This window comes from Balaenoptera borealis, assembly GCF_965194805.1.
Source record: "Balaenoptera borealis genome assembly, chromosome: 2".
Taxonomy (NCBI): Eukaryota; Metazoa; Chordata; class Mammalia; order Artiodactyla; family Balaenopteridae; genus Balaenoptera; species Balaenoptera borealis.
In genome coordinates, this window is record NC_138867.1 from 34,214,604 (window position 1) to 34,236,255 (window position 21,652).

General features: G+C 33.4%; 1 protein-coding gene across 7 annotated transcripts in view; it reads right to left on the bottom strand.

Annotated features, from left to right (window-relative positions):
* The window catches only part of RICTOR (RPTOR independent companion of MTOR complex 2), a 118,736-nt gene that overhangs the window by 19,139 nt on the left and 77,945 nt on the right, over positions 1-21,652 (bottom strand). For 5 of the 7 annotated variants that reach the window (XM_082382152.1, XM_082382151.1, XM_082382149.1 and 2 more), the window contains 21 exons: positions 21,510-21,597; positions 20,982-21,072; positions 20,803-20,869; positions 20,577-20,657; positions 18,802-18,902; positions 16,768-16,933; positions 16,369-16,470; positions 16,200-16,246; positions 14,535-14,670; positions 13,939-14,138; positions 13,527-13,653; positions 12,968-13,132; positions 12,719-12,795; positions 12,184-12,262; positions 6,182-6,291; positions 5,638-5,725; positions 4,337-4,429; positions 3,867-3,973; positions 3,168-3,397; positions 757-1,765; positions 399-470 (listed from right to left, as the gene is read on the bottom strand). In XM_082382152.1, the coding sequence (XP_082238278.1) occupies positions 399-470; positions 757-1,765; positions 3,168-3,397; positions 3,867-3,973; positions 4,337-4,429; positions 5,638-5,725; positions 6,182-6,291; positions 12,184-12,262; positions 12,719-12,795; positions 12,968-13,132; positions 13,527-13,653; positions 13,939-14,138; positions 14,535-14,670; positions 16,200-16,246; positions 16,369-16,470; positions 16,768-16,933; positions 18,802-18,902; positions 20,577-20,657; positions 20,803-20,869; positions 20,982-21,072; positions 21,510-21,597 (3,236 nt within the window). The remainder of the gene's footprint in view (positions 1-398; positions 471-756; positions 1,766-3,167; positions 3,398-3,866; positions 3,974-4,336; positions 4,430-5,637; positions 5,726-6,181; positions 6,292-12,183; positions 12,263-12,718; positions 12,796-12,967; positions 13,133-13,526; positions 13,654-13,938; positions 14,139-14,534; positions 14,671-16,199; positions 16,247-16,368; positions 16,471-16,767; positions 16,934-18,801; positions 18,903-20,576; positions 20,658-20,802; positions 20,870-20,981; positions 21,073-21,509; positions 21,598-21,652) is intronic. The other 2 variants (XM_082382154.1, XM_082382150.1) reach the window with 1 other exon arrangement.

The window sequence follows — 21,652 nt, forward strand, 5'->3', positions numbered from 1 at the left end:
GTCTCAGTGCTTGACAAATACTAATCCATTTAATAAATGAAAATGAACAATCTAAAACTAAAGAAAGTTTTTAGAAGTATTTGGTCCAACAAAAAAAGAAGGTATAGAAATTTTTGCAACAATAAAATTTAACACTGCATATCTTTTATAGGTAAAATCTACTACTTTGACCAGCTTGATCTAATCTTTAGATATGGCATAGAAATCTCCCAAATGCTCCTGTGAGCACAGGCAAACTGCTACTGCTGAATTCTGAGGGCCAAGTAATTCATTTAATGTTCATTTGGTTCCTACTTAATAATCACAGCTACTTAAACTGAAAAGAATTATACTGAAATTTTCAGTTATCTTAAAAAAAAAAAAAAAAAGTCAACTTTTGGAGCCTTAAATTGACCTACCTGAAAAGGTTGTTTGTTATTGTAGGTCTTAAGCTCCTGATTCCCCCGACATGCTTCTTTTTAAAATCGATCCTTGCAGAAGCGAGAAATAAATAAAAAAAAGCTTGTGACTTATGTGTCATTGTAAAACATATATGTTTATTTTCAGGGCCTAAAGGAGTTTCTTTTCCCCCCTCGCAGCTGCAAGAATCCATTTCAAATCATATCGGGTAACTAGGAGCTTATAGCCTACTATAGTAAACAATTATAATAGGTCAGTTCTGAGGTTTACGTAGATGTAAAACCTGGCTAATGCTTTACATTTAAGTCTGTTAAAATGCAAACATTATTGTTGATTTTAAAATGTATATTTGCTCACCTGCTTGGTGTTAACCTGGACTCAAAGCTGTTGGCTTTCATGGTGATGGTATCAGTAAACAGCACATCTTTTGCTGGAGACGCCAAAGCTTCAGAATGAGATAAGGATGGATGCATTCTTTGTTGCTGTAATCTTTTCAGTGTAGCGTAGCCAAAGGCATCTCTAGAACTTGTGTAGCTAAAGTTACAGTCTGCTAGACTTTTAATTGTAGCAATAGAGGGTGCTTTAAGGGACTGTGCTCTTCTAGGAAGTGTATGAGAAGAACCTGGAGGCACCAGGGACACTGAGTTTGATTTAGAGAGAGAGAGATGGTTAGACTGTGGCGTCAAATAGTGGCTTGTCTTAACAGTTTTAGTACTTACCACAGTACTCATACTTCCACAGTCTGTGTCCACAGTCGTAGCATCTACACCTACTGTCTCTCGTGAAGGACTTGAGCTCATTGAACTTATGCCACTTGTTGTAGTGTCTGTATTAAAACTTTGGCTACGTATCTTCATATGTGAGCTCGCTGAACTTTCTACAACTAATCTCTCTCGGCTTGTGTTTTCTCTGTGATTCTCTGTACCAAGACTCTTGGTGAATTTTAAGTCATTCTCTCCAATACTTGGAGTACTACCAGTGTCTTCAATGTGCTTATTCCCAACAAATGAAGTTTCTAATTGTAATGTTTTCTGTACTGTGGATATGGGTGTGAAATCATCACTATGATTGAAGTCAACACTGGGCTCTGTAAGCGTTCTGATCCGCCTGTTGCTTGTCTTATTTTCAGATGACAGTTTCCCTCCTTTTGGATCACTGCTACTACGATGTTTTTTATTAGGCAAAGTAAGCGAATTTAAGATACGATTCTTCACAAGTTTACTAGAAGCAAAGAAAGGGAATGAATTTTTATCCTTCATAGGTCCAGATCGATCATAAAATGCTGGCTCTGCATCTTCATTGATATCAAGGAAAAATGTACTAGTAGAGCTGCTGCCAAACCGGTCATCCTCCATTATGAACATACCTATGATCAAAGGATTAATAAAAGCAGATAAAAAAGGACAAATAATCATAGTAACTATTAGTGACATAATTCAGGAAATTTTTGTTTAACAGTCACCTGGGGAAAAATTTTTCAAAAATAAAAAGAGACTGCTGAGCCACATAAAAAGAGCTTCCTTGAGACTCAGAATTTGTCCTTGAATAAAATATAAAATTTGTCATTATGATGATCTTGTTATTTCCAAAGAAAAACTATAGAACTCATTATGTCACAGCTTGCATAAAGTTTCTTTTGATTATCCCAGTGAGTTTCCAAAACCTCCAAATATTCAAGATAAAATTAAAGGCAAAACGGAGACTTGACCCTGGATGTTTACTCAGTTGGTACAGATTCCTGGTGGTTTATTCCTCGAATCACAATAGGCAAGAAAAATCAATCTTATAAGAAATGAATGTCCAATCTTAAGCAAACTACACTTACAAAGAACCGAGTCACAACATTTTAAATTCATGTTTAAACCAATTATATTTATTTCTCACTTTGCCTTAGGTACTAAGAAACTCATCTAAATTCAGGGCCTACCTCTAATAAAAGACTCAATCCAGGTGCCTAATGACATCTTTGGGATTTTATTCTATTTTTATTTTAAATTTTCTGTTGAATAGTTATAAATTACTTCAAATATATTCTGAAAGAAGGCAAAATAAAATCTTAAACTTGCACACTGCACTGTATTTCCATATTTTGCCAATTCTAAGATGCACATTTTTCACACTTAAAATCTCTAAAATCAGCATGCATCTTGCAATAGGCAGCATTTTTTTTTTTTCTTAAACAGTGGTGCATATTATAATGTATGGTATCTTAGATCTGGTGAAATATGGCTTGATAAATATTGCACTATCTTCTTTAAAAAAAAACAGTGTCTTAAATTTTCTGCACCTAGTAGCATTTAGCACAGGGCTTAAAACCGCAAACCATTTTTCATTTAATTGATTTTTGATACTCCATCTTTTAACAGTTTCGCTAATTTTAAAATTTAGCTCTTCTTTCAAAGATGAGTATATGAATATAATATCTCTTAAATATATTCTAGTTCAACAACCCTATATCTGAAAAATGAACAAAAGAATTAGGTAAATGAAGAAAGTAGATGAATAAACATTTACTTATTAGAAATTGCAAAAAAGGGGAATGGTTCTTCTGGGACATGGCTTATTATTTAACTCTGTAAGTAGGATTTTCCAAGGCCTATTTAGAAAGCAAAGGGAGAGAACAATGTAGGTTGGTAGCATTCTCCAAGACGCTATTACTGCCAAATTATCTCAGAGAAAAGTAAATTAAGAATGTAAAATTCATTTAAATTTCGATATCACAAGTGTTAGTTTCGGCTAACTTTATATGACCCTGTCACAATACTCACTTGATGGCGCAGATTCACTTTCACTATTATGTCTAGAGCTGGTTGACTCTGAGTTCAAACTCAGGGTGCTTGGAACAGATGAGAGTTCATTACAGAGTTGTTCTACATCATCTGGAACCACTGGCCACAGATGTTTGCGACTGTGCCTTACAGCATCCCAGTTGTGACATTTTAGAATATCACAGCCTTGTTTGGTTTTGGCTATGAGCCCAAGCACATATACACAGGTCCTGTAAGTAAAAGATGTAGTAATGACAGTTTATAATTCCAAACTGAGATTTCTTAAAGCAACCATAAAATATTAGTTTGCTATATGTACATTTGCGTTTTCTTTAATAGCCATTAAAAATAACATGAAAACCTTCATAATAAAAATATTAATTACAAGGAAAAAATCTAAAAGAACATTGTGATTAGGGAAAAAATATATATACATTAGCTTTTCTGAAATAAATTTGGAATATTTGCGCTAATGGACTACTGGATTATTTGGACACACTATACTCTCACTGTTTATCTGCAAGGTAAATGTCAATATTACAATGATAAGAATAAAATATCAATAATATTAAACAAGGAGTTCCTTAAGATGTTTAACTTGATGCACTGAAAAACTGCAATCATAAAATACTCTTCTCTCACACCCATCTGTGAACAAAAATATATACTTTAGAAAGATTTCTGAGTTAAATGACACACCCTCTGATGGAAAGAACTTCACACTGTTTTGCAAGTTTTAGTATATCTGGAATCACATTTTCTTCCTGTAGCAAATTGAGACCCCAATTTGATGAGCCAATATTTCCCTAAAAGAAAAGAAATCACATATCAAATATATTTACAAGACTAACTCCTTCAAGAGATTTGGAAAGCTACCCAAAAAAACAAAAAATTTAACCACGTCTATAAGAGAGAAAGAACTGTGAAAAAAACCTCACATAAGGAACTTTAGGAATTAAAGTTCCATTTGTCTCAGCAAGAAAATTAATAGTTTAATCATTTATTTTCCAACATAAAATAATATTTAAATGGGCAGGAACAATCTTTGTTTTAGAATACTAATCTAAGAACACGTTCCAAATAAAATTATTTTTATTTATTTAATATTAACAGGAAAATGAGTAAAATCTAAAAATTAAGAAGATCTTACAGAAGTGTTTATTACAAACCAAGGCCCATAGAGATGCTTTCAGTTTTTTAATTTCTTCCCATTTATCCAAATCTGGTGTACGGACACTGTGACAGAGTTCTGTAATAATATTCTGGAGAGAGGAAAAAAATACCTATGATTATCAGTATGTCTTTAACATATTTTCTTATTGTATCTTAAAACCGATTTAAGGTTTGTATTTAGTAATTTCTGCATATTTAAAATCCTAAAATAATTTTACGTCGAATTTCTTAAGAAGCAGCATTAGGACATGGGCTCTGAATTCATATACTAGAGTTACAACTTATTAGCTAAGTGGCCTAGAGCAAGTTACTTAATCTCCCCATGTCTTGATTTCCTAAACTCTGTTTCATAAAGTTTAATGATTTAATGAATTATTACGTAAGTGTAACAAAGTACTTGGGACTTAGTATTAGAAAAATGTTAGCCATTAACAATCATTATTTCTTTTAGATAGAAAATAACAAATTAACACCTAGACTTTATCATACTATGTAGGTAATGACACTGAGAAAATCATTTAAACTTTCAGTGAATTTTTTAAAAATTAATATAAAGATACACACCTCAATAGTCTTCACAGACAGTATAAAAATACATGAAACTGCGAAGTATAGTTATGTAAAACTTTTGCTCCTGAAATGAACACTGATATGAAAAGGAACTAAATTGCTAGGTTACTATTGTTCAGAAACACACACAAATACTTCTATAACCATTCCTAAAATAAGAAAAGGGTTACATTTATTGAAAACACCTAGTAGCAAGACATATTCCCAGCCAAAATCTGGCGTGCATACTATACTCAAAGAACAACTGCTTGTCTAAGCCTTACATTACATGAAATATATGAAAATAGTGAGGCACTAACAAACAGCAACTGATACTTTCAGTTTGTCGCTCACCAAAGGTAACTGAATATGTTTCAGGTTCAGTTTAACTTCCCAACAAGAGGAATGAAGAAACTCAATTTTTCAGTATGTTTTTACTAAGGAGATGAACTTCCCAAATGAACTAGAAAGGAAAGAACTCAGACCTTCACTGGATTACTTACTCTACATAACAAATTAGCTATGCAAATGGTCGTATGCAAGTCAGGGAAATGCATGCAAGCCAGTAATATCTCTAAGAACTGCAAACAAAGAATGCTAAGTCAATTACAAGATGGATGGCTTTAAAAGCAAATATGCCACTGACTTTCTGAAGGCTTTTGAGACGTTTCTGAAAAGATAATACTTTAGCAATATTAAGTTTTTTCTACTACTGTAGCTATTTAAAATAAGCAAATTATGTTTTTACCTGTACTTCCAACAAATGACAGCCTGTTTTGTGGTGTACCAGTTGTCCGTAAAGGTGTACAGGTAGGTAGACATGAGGACGCTGTAATCTAGTATAATAAAAATGATTGATATATCTATTGGTTCATTTTAAATAAGCTAATTTAAAAAATGACTTACAATAAAGTACTAGATAAACAGAATTAGACATAATCACTTAGCATAAATAAAAATACGGAGGTGGAAAGGCATGAGAATTCTTCTAGAAAAATAATAGTTTAGTTGATCTCTGAGTAATGCTAAGAGAACTAAGACAAGAAAGACACACTAGGGTAAGGACATGGAGGGATCTGAACGCTATTATTAGTCAGGGTATTCAAGTTATGAATGTCACTGAATTTTTGAACATTCAATACTGTGCTTTAAAAAGATTTTTCCTATGTCAGTGTAAGAAACAAAATAACCAACTACTCAGAAAACTTTAAAAAGTAATGATTTATAATAATTTGGTTTTAAATTTTATGTTTGAGGACTAGCAATAAATTATTCCATTAACTGGACTATACCTTTGGTTACTCCGACGAACATAGTTGTCACCATCAATTGGCTTTCGGTAAGTAGTAAGTGCTTCATTAAGTTGTTCTTCAATCAAGTCAACATATTTTGAATTATATTCCTAGAAGATAATATTGTTTTAATTATATATATCATAACAACATTCACTAAATTTCTAATATGTTAGGTACCTAACAAATCTTTGGAAGCATAAATATGAGAAAAATGAACATCTGTTCAGGAAATTTAAGAAATTTTTGAAAAGAATAGATAGAACAAGGTATTATGAATGCAAATGTTCTATCACATCCATACCTGTAAGCTTTCTGCTTATACTCTTTTCCTCATTTTCAATTAATATTTTAGGGTCCATATAAGTAAGCCTAAAAATTTTTTTTTGTCATAATTGAATTCCTGTCCCCATTAAAAAAATAAACAGCTTTTTATTTATTTGTTTGTTTATTTATTTATTTATTTTTGGCTGTGTTGGGTCTTCGTTGCTGCGCACAGGCTTTCTCTAGTTGTGGCGAGTGGGGGCTACTCTTCGCTGCGGTGCGCGGGCTTCTCATTGCGGTGGCTTCTCTTGTTGCAGAGCAGGGGCTCTAGGTGCGAGGGCTTCCATAGTTGTGGCATGCGGCCTTGGTAGTTGTGGCATGCAGCCTCAGCAGTTGTGTCTCACGGGCTCTAAAGCACAGGCTCAGCAGTTGTGGCGCACGGGCTTAGTTGCTCCACGGCATGTGGGATATTCCCGGACCAGGGCTCGAACCCGTGTCCCCTGCACTGGCAGGCAGATTCTTAACCACTGTGCCACCAGGGAAGTCCCAAAACTAGCTTCTTAATATTAAACCCTGAAGATATTCACTAGAAATTTTAAAAGGAAATTAACTGAGTTCTACCATTTTAGCACCTTTTGGTAAGAAACAATCTCTCTCCCTTTAAATCAGGTCAAATGTAAAAAATATTTCCAACTAAAACTTGGAAAATTTCTAGTTAAATTCTTTAAACCGAGACAGTCAATCACACCATCTTTATTGCAAAAGATCTCCACTTTAAATTGTTTAGAAGGAATTGGTAGAAACTCTGAAAAGCAATTTGGCAGTATTTATCAAAACTTTACATTCACATACTTTTTGACTCAACAATTATACTTTAGAAATTTGTTCAAAAGATATACTTGCACAAGTATGCAAAGATATACGTGCAAGAATATCCAGCAAACACTGTTTACAAAACTAAAAAGTTGGAAACAGTCTAAATGCCCATAATACAGGAGTGATTATAAAAATTAGGGTACATTGCTATAATTTACTATGCAGCCATTAAAGAGAATTAGATAGCTCTAAATGCACAGCTCTGAAAAGATCTCTTAGATATACTGCTAAACAAAAAAATTAAATACAATTTTATTTATAGCTGTGAATGGATTCATTTGTATTTTTATATGAAGAATATATACTTATAGATGCACAAAACATCTTTGAATGCACACAAAATATTAACAGACATTATCTTCAGAAAAGATAGAAAAAGGGGGCAGGGAGACATTTTTCATTTTAAACCATTTTAGACTACTTGAATTTGGTGGGTTACCTTAACTCCCTACTTAGAGACTCTAAAAACTTACTTTTCCTACTTTTCTTTTAGGTTCTTTACTTTGCAAAAGTAATATAAGATTTTAATTATGTTATCAGCATACCAAATTTCTACTACTGCTACTACAACCACTATATTACTCTATATACTATACTACCATAATCTCCTCTATACATGAACATCTCAGTACAAAAATTCTAATTAAGGAAAGTATTTTGAGCTTTATGCAGGAATAGTTACATTCACGTGGTATTGCCTGGTTAGTCTTTTGACCAGTGGCATCCATGTGGAAAACACTAGCAAAGTTGAGGGGTATGGTTTATAGCTATGAAATGCACTGAGTTTCTGATGTGGATCATCTTGAGGATTCTGCCCAAAAGGACCTACTGGAGGAGCAAGAAGACCCCAAATGAGGGTGAACCTCTAGCTACTAGGAGGTATTGTAAGTAGGCAGCCAGAGGAGCCATTGATCCAGTCAAGGGAACTGCAAATGAGAGATCCCCAGAGTGAGGTCTTTGAGGAATTCACAAACATAACCCTAGAGTAAAAGAATCAACATCTGAAATCTGCCCCACTCAAAGCTAACAACCCCAGATAACAGCTGCATCAGTTGAGTAAGACTGTCCATGACCCTGTACCCCTTCCTCCTCCTCCTCCTCCTGCTCTAAAGCTGGAGAGGCTCCAAATTTGCAGCTGGTAAATGGGGAGGAGACAAATAATAAAGAGTGATGAAATGAACCATATCCTCCCTCCACTGCAGGTTTCTAAGTCTATACCAAGCCTGCGCTAGGGATGAAAGTTTTAAATTGAATGAGTGAATTTTCAATATTATTCAGGCCTGGATGCTTTATTACCTAGAAAAAGAGACAGTCTCAACTTTATCTTGGCATGCTGCAAGCTACTGGGAGGAGATCAAATATAGTGGAAAGAGCATGGGCTTTGGAATCAAAAAGTGCCCCTGCTCTGTTATTTTCAAGCTCTGTGACCTAGGATAAATTACTCATCTTAGCTTCCACATTTTCATTCACAACATAGAAATAATAGAAAAGCATTTCACAGGGTTGCTGTGAGGATTAAGCGAGGTAATACTTGAAAGGCACTAAGTTTAATGGTAGGCAATCACTAAGTTAGTTCCCTTCCCTTTCTCCCTTTCTCTGATTAATTTGAGAAAGTAGACTATACTGTCTTTATTTTTACATCTCACATTTACTGCCTAACTAACTGCAATTCAGCATCTGTTTATAACTTGTTACTGAAATTGCTCTCGCAAAATTCACCAATGACCTGTCACCTTCAACAGGCTTTTTTTCTAGTGTTCACCTTACCTGACCTCTCTCAAGAATGTATACCACTGGCCTCTCCTTCCTGAAGCATCCTTTAGTGAAGCCATGCTGATAATTTTTTCCTCAGTATCCCTGTCATTTTATTCCCCTCATTAAAGCAGAGTGTTCAGGCTTCCCTGTTGGCACAGTGGTTAAGAATCCGCCTGACACGAGTTCGAGTCCCGGTCTGGGACGATCCCACATGCTGCAGAGCAACTAAGCCCGTGCGCCACAACTACTGAGCCCGTGTGCCACAACTACTGAAGCCCGCACGCCTAGAGCCCATGCTCTGCAACAAGAGAAGCCGCCACAATGAGAAGCCCGCACACCGCAACAAAGAGTAGCCCCCGCTCTCTGCAACTAGCGAAAGGCTGCGCACAACAATGAAGACCCAACGCAGCCAAAAATTAAAAATAAATAAATAAATAAAGTTATATATTAAAAAAAGCATAAAGATAAAAAAAAAAAAGCAGAGTGTTCTCTAGGGAGCAATTTCCAGTTTTATTTCTTTGTTCTTTACATTTTCCTTGGTGATCTCACTCAATTCAAATTTCAACTACTACTATTCACTGACAACTCCCAAACTTCTATCTTCAGCTCACATCTGAGCTCCAGATCCACATTTCCAAATATTTTCTGGATACTATCACTTGCCATACAACAGGCAATACCAGTTCAACTTATTCAAAATTCATTATCCTCATTCCTGCAAACCATCTTTTGTAATCACAATCTTTTAATGGTAAGCCATTATGTATTCAGTCATTCAAATCAGAAACCTTAAGTGTCAAGTGGGACCCCTCATACATTACATCCAATCAGTTCACAAATCCTGTCCATCTTATTTCAAAAATGTCCAGAAAATGTGTCCCTGACTATTGAACCTAACCACCACTGAAGTCCATGCTTTTATCAATTTTGCTTCTAAACTGGTCTCAGTATTCCTAGATTCCTTTACCTTTGATGATCAAACTTCTGCTACTACACCGTGATCTTTTTCTAAAGTATAGTTCTGATTATGAATATTCTTTACACTTGTAAAGATTCCTCCACTTCCTACAAAATTGAAATCACTTAGTATGACACAATGTGGCTTATAAAAGCCTAGTTCTAATTCTAATTCAATCTAGTTCTAATTCACCATTCCATCCTCATCTTGCCACACCCCACTTATCCTAGCCCCACCCGCACTGGAATATGGCTTCCCTCACAAGTCTGTGAAGTTTCAATAACCTATACAGATTTATTATTCTGCCCCCTCATCCTTGAACATCCTTCTTCCAATTTATTTGACTATTTACACCTCAAGACCGCTTCAAATATCACATCCTCTCCTCAGCCTAACATTTTTTTTGCTAATCCCTAAGGCAGAATCATTAACCCTTCTTCTGTTTCCTTATACACGACACATAATTTTGTTATATCAGTTAATACTTTGTACCTACTATCTGAAAGTGCTGTACCAGATTTGCTAAGCAATTTCCTAATATAATTTGTATAATAAGGTGACCAATCTTATTATGGTAACTAGTTTAAACATCTTCTATTTAGAAAATAAAACTATCGTATCTCTCTTTTTTTTTTTTTTTGGCTGCACTGGGCTTCATTGCTGCATGTGGGCTTTCTCTAGTTGCGGCCAGTGGGGGCTACTCTATGTTGCAGTGTGCGGGGCTTCTCATTACGGTGGCTTCTCTTGTTGCAAAGGATGGGCTCTATGCATGCAGGCTTCAGTAGTTGCAGCATGCAGGCCCCAGAGCGCACGGGCTTCAGTAGTTGTGGCTTGCGGGCTCAGTAGTTGTGGCGCACGGGCTTAGTTGCCCCACAGCATGTGGGTTCTTCACGGACCAGGAATCGAACCCATGTCCCCTGCATGGGCAGGCGGATTCTTAACCACTGGACCACCAGGGAAGTTCAAAACTATCACATCTTTATTTTAGTTTTCTAATTCACCAATTACTGAAAGACTTCAGGCCTGCAGTTGTACACTTTATAGTATTTTTTTCCCTTTTTTCTTCCAGTTTTATTGAGATATAACTGACAGACAGTACTGTATAAGTCTAAGGAGTACAGCACAATGATATGACTTACACACATCATGAAAGGATCATCAAAATAAGTTTAGTGAACATCCATCATCTCATACAGATACAAAATTAAAGAAATAAAAAAAAAAATTTTCCCTTGTGATAAGAACTCCTAGGATTTACTCTCTCGACAACTTTCATATATAACATACAGCTGTGTTACTTATATTTATCATGTTGTACGTTATCCCTAGTACTTATTTATAACTGGAAGTTTGTATCATTTGACTGCCTTCATCCAATTCCCTCTCCCCCCACACCCCACCTCTGGTAACTATAACAATAGCTATAGTATTTTTTAAAAATGAGAATATCTTATGAAACATGGTTCAATATAGATAATATAAATAACGATCTGAAATAATGGAAAATCTGAAAATCATTTACATTAGGATTGATTATTCCATGAGTTTCTAAGATGCTTTGACAATTTACAATGCTTCAAACGAAAGCATTGCACTGAAGTCACAGTGATGACCATCTAAAGAAAAGCTAGTAAGTTAATACCTTCAAACTACTCCCTTCTTCTTAGATTTCCCTATTATATACAACAGCAAGAAGTTTGCTCTCAGATTTATGAAAAGTACACCTTAAAATGAAGTTTAATTAGATTATTATATCTGCTTGGTAGAACTGTTTTATAATCTTCATTTAGGAAAACTGTTTTAGTTTCAGCTTAAAAGGGGTGTGAAAGGAACCCAAGAATAAAAGAAATGATGGTAAGTAGGGTTGACAAACGATACCAATAGATTATATCAATTAAATTGAAAGCAAAATTTCAACAGAATTTACACAAAATCAATAGTTCACTATAAAATAACTATAGTTTAAAAAATGGATAAATATGAATACAAATAATTATACAGAATTTTAAGACTTGACTTCACATGAATGTTTAAATATTTAACTTTTTTAGTTTCAAAATACTGACGATATTTTTTAAATCCTCTAAATTCACAATCTATTTCCCAAGATAAAAAGATACAAATTGAAACTTATTCAATAGCAAGTTACCTTGTGCCACTTTTCCAATTGTTTTGCTACATAACCCCTTTCATTCAAATAGGAAAACCCTTTTGGAATGGAGAGAAATCTGTAAATTAAAACAGGCAATAGTTTAACATTGAGTCTCACAAAAAACGTTTAAGGAGCTAAAATATCTCAAACAAAATATGTTTAAGGAGGTAAAAGACTTTAAGAACAGCTCCTTCCTAAAACTAAAAGGTCAATTATTATTCATTGTAATTTCAAATACAAATAAATTTTCATAATCTTTGCAAAAACATGTGAATCCAACCACAGTAAAGAAAACGTCATGAAAAGAATGAGGACACATGGAAATGTAAAAGAAACATTAAGAAAAACAATGAAAAGACAGAGTTTCAGTATTAAAGGATGTCCAATATTCTAAAATAGGCCTCTTTCAGAAGTTAACAAGCTAAAGTCTTTAGAGTGCTTCCTTTACAGATTTGAATCCAGCTTTAATACACACTGCCAGAGAGAACACAACAGAAAACATAACTATAAGAAAATTTTTCTTAAAATTTACCTCAGGAGGAGAAGCAAACCCTTGTCCCCAAGGTGAGATAAAGCTGGCTTCATCTGAATAAGAGCATGAAGATTGGCCTAAAAGAAATAATTATTAGGCAAATTAATAACTGCATGAAGACAGTAAATTCTCTATTTCTAAAACCACTATATTATATACATTATAATTTCACATAATTTTCTATCAAATTTGAATATTTTAATAAAAATTCATGTCTAAGGGTTTTATTATAAAATAATGAAACTTTACCTTGTCTTCACACGCTTCATCGAGAATATCAAGAGCTTCAGAAGAAATCGTTTTGTTTTTATCATGCAGCTGGGTCACTAGTAATTCAATTCCCCAATTATTGAAGAATTCAACATTAGCTCTCAATAATACTCTTAAATGTTTTGTTGCATACAGCCTGCAGGCCTATAAAGATAAATAAGAACATTAAAAAAAAAAAAAAAAGAAAAAAAACACCACCCAAACTTCACTATGGACAGTCTATTCGACTTTGTTTTGGGACAGTTCTGCTACTTGAAAAGGGCAGAAAGACTGGAATTGATGGTCTAGCCCTTGATATGAATATTTTTTTAGTCCAAGTAAAGTAAAATACTTCTGTTTCGATCTAGCTGCTTCTTTCCCTTTATATAAAAATATGTGTACTGTATTGAGTTCTTTGGAGGGACTAAAATTTTAAAGTAAACTAAAATTCCATCCCGTAGTCTTAGAATTTATAATTAGTTTTATGAGGCCAAAATTTATAAAATACTGAATTAACTGGTTATGAAATATACAGTTTTATTGCCTATATTATACTCACATCAGTGGCTGCCGTTAAGATTTTGGAAAGTATGACCCTAGCCAATCCATCTCTGCTATAGTCCAAGCTCGAAACAGTCAGTTTCAGCAAGTGATCTTGGTTTTTCAAGGAGCAAAGGTTAAGTAAACTAAAATAAGGATGAAAATAATGAAGGTTACTAGAAATTACTGTATTGATTCATTAATTCAACAAATATTTTTAAATTCCTAATAAATAAGCATTTCTAAAAGAAAGCACTTAATAAATATCACATTTTAAAAAAAGCATCAGAGCATCAAGACAACTCTAAATATTTTTTTGCATTTTAATAAAAACTTACCAAACACAGGTACACAGACTAAAAAGCATGCCCTTTCTGATCACATTAAAAATAGTTTAGGTATATACTGAAACAGAATTTAGGAATGCTCACCATTGAAATACACTGCATTTTTCCAGCATTTTGACTCCATGAGGGTGGCAAGAAAGTGTTCCAATAAATAAAAAGTAGTGTTGACTAAGAGTAGTCAATAAACCATTATTTTGAAGACTTCTTTCAGGTTTCATGCCAGACGAGGCATTGAGCCACTGAACAATATCCTTTACTAGGTCTTCTAAGTATCCTTGCCCATCCTAAAAGCAAATACATTATGATATTGCTAGAAAAGGACTTAGTGCCTACAATTAGAAAAATCACCTCTAATCAAGTCCAAAAAATTTAATGATAATGATGAAGTTACTAATAACAGATATCAATCACTGAGTATCTGTTCTTTTTAATCCCACTCAACACCGTGCTGCATTAGATGGTGTTATTTTCCATCTTACAAGGAGAAAACCAGGTCTTCTAGAGGCAAATTAATTGTCCAAAGTCACATAAATAGCTAGTGACTAAGTCAGGATAAAAATCTAGGTTTGGTCTCATTCTCAATGTTTCTAAATATAGCTTATGCCTATTCAGAAATAAAAGGAAGGGGGCAAATTCAGTGAAAAACATTTACTCTGGAAAATATACAAAGTGCTTATTACCTCTTCAGACTCAAGAAGAAATTCTGTAAACTGGCAACCCACAACCGTGAGCTGCTTGGACTTGGCAAAATCCAGATCCAGATTGGCATATAATTTACTGCTGGGCTTGTAAAAATAAAGTAGTCTTCGTACAAACCTACAATCAAAATAAAAAATCAGCAACAAAGTAATAAACCAAATAATTCTTTTAGAATCTTAACCACAACTTATGATATAATAAGGTTTTGAATATGTTTTGGGTTTAAACCATTGAGCTAAATGGCAAGAAATTTAATAAACACATTTGGTACATTCCACACACAAACCAACCATAAAAAACAACAAAAAATCCCCTTCATTATAAAAAGTATCTTTGTGAAATAAGAATTTTATGGTGAGATGCCTGACAGAAATAGTGGAGAAGAAAGATGCTAGCAGGAAAATTGCAGATATAACATAGCTAGAAGATACAGTTGGAGAGTATGAGGAAGCCACCTGGATATAAATTTTCATTCTTTTTTTTTTTTCTTTTGAAATGCACACATTTTATTTTACTATCAGGCCTTTTTTTCTTTTCAACTCTCTTTTAATCCAGAATATATAAATTTTTTTCTGTACTGTACTTTATCAAGAACTTTGTCCCATGGCTCTATAAAATAATCTTATACTAGATAATTGTAAGCAAATGTTACCACACTATGATTTTATCAGTTTTTCACCATTAGGCAAAAAGTCAACCATAAAAGCTCCAGGTAAAATTTAAGCAACTGAATTTATAAAGCAATGGATGATATTTCAATGTTATAATTTTCAACATTATGTTCTAAGCTTCCATGGAATTAAGTTCAATTTAATTTCGAGCACTACAATCCAATCTAATAAAGGTGCCAGATCCAGGAGTTGGAGAAACAAAGTTGAATGAGACTTCACCTCTGTTCTCAAGGAGTCTGAAAAGTTAGTGCTATGCTTCTTTACCCCAATGTAATTCTTATGTTCTATATATTTCTCAAAACTTAATACAGATATTAAGTTAAATATCACTGAGTAGATGAATATAATCATTTATAATGTCAATGATATGAACTTCTCAAAAACATGAAGTAAAGCCCCTCTTATCCAATGGGATCAACACTGGTGGTTGGTTAGTCTAAACTTAGAAGGAGTAAAAATGCATGGGGTACTAGAAAACAGCACAATACCCTGAAGTACTGTATATGCTATAAACATTAGCATGTTTTATGGAAGGTGTGGTTGGTTACGAGGAGTGTAAAAAGGAAGAAGAATGAATAACCCTTCAAAGTCAGATGCAAAAGAAAGTAGAATTGGAATATTTAAAATGGCCATCATTTTGAGAGGGAGACACTATGTCCTTATTATGTCATTCTCATACATTAGGGCTAAGATAAGTACATGGCTGATATTCCTCGATTTGAGAAACTTTCATCTCAAGTATTTCATTTGTTCCAAAACTAAAACCAGAATGTAAATAACCAGAAAAAGAATTAGCTGATGCTTTTTGGTTGTAAAATACCAACTATATATAAATATATATATATGTATCTACTGAATACCAACTATTAAAATGTACGTATGTATCTTTAAAACATCAATTATTACTTTTAGTAGGTATCAGGCATAATATAATTCAAATCTAAGTGCTTTAAATGCAAAACAGTTCTTACATACCTGTGCAACTGTTCATCTTTATAGTTTCTTAGATTTACATTTGGCCACTAGAAAAACATAATACATTATATTATGTATTTATCAATTCCTAAACATATAATTATGATGAAGTACAATGAATAAGAAAATGAAAACAATCAAGCCATTACCAAGAAGTATCCTATCATACCTTAAGAATGGTCCCTATAAGATTCCAATTCCATTCAAGATTCTCTTTATGTTGAAGGACTTGGCTATCTCTAAGGTTCATTAAAAGAGCTTCCTCTGTATCCTAAAATCACCAGAAAGTAATATGAAATATTAAGACAAATTGGCCTCACATCAAAAAACTAACTTCAAATTTTAAAAACAAAATGGAAGGTTTTTCATTTAAGGAAGATTATCAAGGTTTTCTAACTTTAAAAAGTTATAAAAACACAGCTCCACTGCCTAGTCATTATAAAACTTAGAAGCCTTCTGAAAATCCATATGCATGAATAAAACTGCAAATTCAAGCATGTATGCCTACTAAAATACAGTGGTTAAGAATTAGGAAATTAAACTGAAAACTGCATCTTCACGTCAGTACCTTAAGAACAAATATATCTTTCTGAACTCGCAGATATTGATCCCGTTTCTGGTGTGTTGCAATTGCTTTCTGAATAATGTGATCTAAATGAAGGCTATAAGGCTTAGGTCCTCGTTTCTTCATTTCATGGAAGCGTTTTAAACAGTTCAAGGCTGCACTGGCTCGCCTAATGAGAAAAAAATTAGTACAATTAATACAAGGCTAGTGTAATTTTAGGGAGATCACTTTGGTAAATTATTCTATTAAAACTTACATAAATCCATGCTAGAGACTGTTACTAAAAAGTAAATTACTTAACCAAATTTAGAACCACAAAGAAAAAAAACAAGAACACTGCTGATTTGTATGAAGAAACACTAATTATTTAGATTCAACAAAACATACTTATCTTTTCTTCTATGGTGGTGAGTACTTTTTGTATGTTAGTTTTAAGAACTCCTTCCTCAGGGTCAGAACCTAGTGACCTTACTTTCTTATTAAAGTTTTAAAACTCTGCTTTTCACATTTAAGTCCTTAATCCATATGAAATTGATTTTTGTTTATGATATGAGGTTGGATAACCAATGATTCCAGTATCAACTGAACAGTCTCTATTTTCCCCACTAATCTGCAATTGTAAATGGAATCCTTTTAAAAATTATTTTATTTTTTAAACTAATTAATTATTTATTTTGGCTGTGTTGGGTCTTCGTTGCTGTGCACGGGCGTTCTCTAGTTGAGGCTAGTGGGGGCTACTGCTTATTACGGTGCACGGGCCTCTTACTGCTGTGGCTTCCCTTGTTGCGGAGCACGGGCTCTAAGCGCACGGGCTTCAGTAGTTGCAGCACGCGGGCTGAGTAGTTGTGGCTTCTGGGCTCTAGAGCGCAGGCTCAGTAGTCGTAGCGCACGGGCTTAGTTGCTCCGTGGCATGTGGGATCTTCCCGGACCAGGGATCGAACCCGTGTCTCCTGCATTGGCAGGTGGATTCTTAACCACTGTGCCACCAGGGAAGTCCCTAGAAATTATTTTAAATTCCCTTTTTGTGGTGCATAAAATACAGTTTTCTAGAATTTGGTAGTGATCAAGTCTCAACTTCAGAAGTTCTGGTAAATACAAATCAGATTTAAAATTTAAAAACCTTAGGATGTGCCCAGATTGGCAAGTATTTATCAGTAAAGAGCTTACCGAGCTAAAAAAATCTTTCTTAGATTATTAGTGGAATTTTGAAGGTAAATTTGAATTCCTGATGAACACTAAATACGATGGCCATAATCTGACCCAGAGAGTTCAGGTCTACCAGGCTTTGGGCAGGTACGTTTTTCCATCAAGAAACTACTAAAATAAAAGTTGAATGCCACCACTACCAATGTTAGCCTAAGAGTCAGAGCTGATGGTCCCTAATGCCCTCAGTTTATAATACAACTTCAGTCTGTTAAGTAATAGTATTTTCACTGACAGATTTAAAACTAATAAACAAAGTATTATTTATTTATAGTGAGGCCCTTATGTGTACTTTTGAATTAATAAAGCTAACTAAACTTTTGAGAAATGTATTATAACTTAACAAAAATTCCTAGTTCTGAATAGCTAATGAACTACATTTCAAAACACTACAAAAAAAAATAATGAAGCCTAAATATATAAATTCCAACTTTCTTTTTCCAACATTTTTAACCACACATACAAAAGAATACACTGTTAGTCTTTGTGCTTTAATTTGAAATAATTCAGACATTGAAAAAGAGACTGAACTGTTGCTCAAAACATAAAACAGTCCAAAACACTCTCAATCCCAATATTTTTACTGATCTGGTAGAAAGTTTATGTCCTTGTCCAGAAACATGCTAGAAAAGGTTGATTTTACTAAACTAAAATACTCTGTAGCCTAAAATACAAATTATTTTTAAAAACTGTTCATTTTCCTCTTATCCAAAGGCTTCCCTAAATAATTCCCAGGCATAACCTATATATACTACTTTCTTATAAAGAAGATAAGGTCATCTAAGTGGGTATTAAATATACAGGCACAAGCTTTGCTAGAGCTCTGATACTTACAGTCTCTTTTCCTTAGGGATATCAAAGGATGCAGCCATATTCATTAGGGTTGGCAGGCAGTGCAAATGATGGCTATGTGAATGAGGAAGAATTGTGTTTGCCTAAAATGAACCATAATATTTTTGAAAAATAGAGTATTGTATGTTACAGATTATCCACAGATATAATGCTAAAAGGTTTTACTCATGAATTATTCATTTTCTAATATATACTTATAGCTAATTTTTATCTCATCTACTTTCAACAAGGATGAGATGTAACAAATATAAAGATACAGGCTCATATTACATTAATAAAACTCTAAATTTCATACATCCTTTATTATAACATTAAATTATAACTTTAAGTGGTACCCAATTAAACTCAATTCTTAAATAATCTAAAAGGACTATATGTCAAAACTTGGATCCAGTGTTATAATGTTATGTTAAAAGTAGCATTTAAAATGCTGGATGCAATATCATAACTTATGAGTTGACTTCTTAGGTTTAAAAACCACCTTCTCAAAACGGGTTTGTCTCATATTCCAACAGTCTCTAAATAAGAAACTTGTCTTCTGCTTTCCAAACAAAGTCCTACCACCCAATCTGCTTTCTAACAATAAAGACAAATTAATTAAATGTGGAAGCCAGAAGATGTAAGAATAACAAGCAATGAACTAACACTGCTATACTCAAAATGACTAGCTTTTATATTTCAAGGGAATCACAGAATTCTGGTGCACGGGGGAAGGGAATGGATGAAATTTATTAAAGAGATTCCTTCATATAAAGGCAAATAATTCTAGATATTGATATCCTTACAGAAATGATATCTTAATTAAAATAAAAATAATCACACCTGAGATTCTGCAATATTACTTAATTATCTCATAGATGGACTGAAGGAAAACAGAGCAAGTGGCTAAAATAATTCACTAATAAAGACAGTTATCATTAAACTGTTTAATTCTCTTTTGCTCACTCACAAAGCCCAACTGCTATGTAGAAAAAAAACCCTGGTGATGGAGGGGACCAAAAACAACTACAAAAACAAAAAATATTCTGCCAATAATAAGCCATAACATAATTTTAAAAGATTTGCCATAAGTTTACTTAATGAGTTTAAAGTGGTTCTTTTTATTTAGTGTTTATTAACTAATCAGTGACAGAAATATAAATTTCTAATTTGCAAATAATCAGAGTACCCTCACTGCTTGATCTGCTGGGAATAGAGAATGATCAGATTACTTTGCTAGCTCCTTGTTTCCAGAAGTTACTGATGTCATAAAATCATGGCCAAAAAGAAAAAAAAAAAAAAAAAGATTCCCACCCTCCAAACCTAAACCTACAAGTTTACAGAGAAGTATGTGCTCAAATGAGGCAGTTATATTTAGATTTTTTTCCACAAAGTTTTCTAAAATTCAGGCACTGACTATTATGTATCAATTCTATTTAGCTGACTGAAGTAATACCTATAGTTTTGTAATTTCATGCTTTTCAGGTAGGAAGTCATTCTAAGAGAAAGACTTTTACGACTTAAAATGTCAGCATCAAAAGTGAGTATAAAAAAGCAATATTCAGTTCTCTGTATTTTTTATATTTGTTCCATTTAAAAAACTAGCCTATATATATAAGATACAAGGTATCAAGGGTTCTTTGTAATGCAAAGATAAACATTCAAATAAATGCAAACTTATTTTTTTGAGATAATGCAAAGTAACATTGTTAAAATAGCCTGTTTCATAAATTAAAACATTAATAGTATGAAACATAATCAGAAGTTGTTAAACTTACCATATGTAAAAGCTCTCCTAAAAGGATGGTAGCTCTAACTGAGATATGGTCATCACTGTTTGTTATCACCTCAACCAAACCCTTTGAAAATAAGAAGAAAATATCATAGTTGCAAAACAGTATATATGAAATACAATTATGTATCATATGTTTGTTGCTCTGAAAGAATTCTGTTAGAGAAAATAAAATAAATAAAATAGAATAAAGTGAGGTTTATAACTCTTACCTCTAAAAGCCCATTACGAATAAATGCTGAGAGTATCAGTGCCAAATAATTATCCATGAGGTCTGGCCTGGAAATAAGTACAGCACAGAAAAATTTAAATATTGTTCCATACACTACAAAATTTAACATAAAAATAGTAATTGTAATAAATCTGAACCATTTCTATATCTAAAGTCTACCTGGATCTGGCACGATGAGGAAGAATAGTTTTTGCCTCAGCTGCTACAAAGCCATCCGAAAGCCTCCAACTGTCTTGGAATCTACCTGGATCTAAAATAGTTAAATTTAGATAGTTAGAAGAAATACAGAAAAAAACGATTTATGTAAATGAACACAGATCTAACTTCCTTCACTGAGGGACTCAAAGTCATTTGGGCTAAAATAAAATAACAAGAATCAAATAATCCAACATGAGAATCACATAAGGTTTCTTATTAAGTCCTCTCTTCCTTTCTTAGTCCATCCTTCTATTAATTTCACTGCTCATTTCAGGAGCTAGGGTGATGGAGAAAAAATTAAAATTTCTTTTTAGAAATTTATCTGAGATTTTATTTTTATATTAATTTCAGGCCACAAATATGCAGTAAGAAAAGAAAATGATATTCAATATTTAGTTCAGTATTTTTCCTTTGAGGAACTCTGCCTCCATTAGATAATCCATTTAAAAAATTATAATATATGAGTAGTGAATGCACTTCAATACTTACCTACACTGAGCAGTGCTTCTATGAACTCTTCAGTCACAACAGGTAGAGGAAGACGAAATATATCATAAAGCACTTCAAGGAGACCTCGCTGCAAGTACAAATAAATACATTTTCTTTGTTTTATGGAATAAATCTTTGTCTAC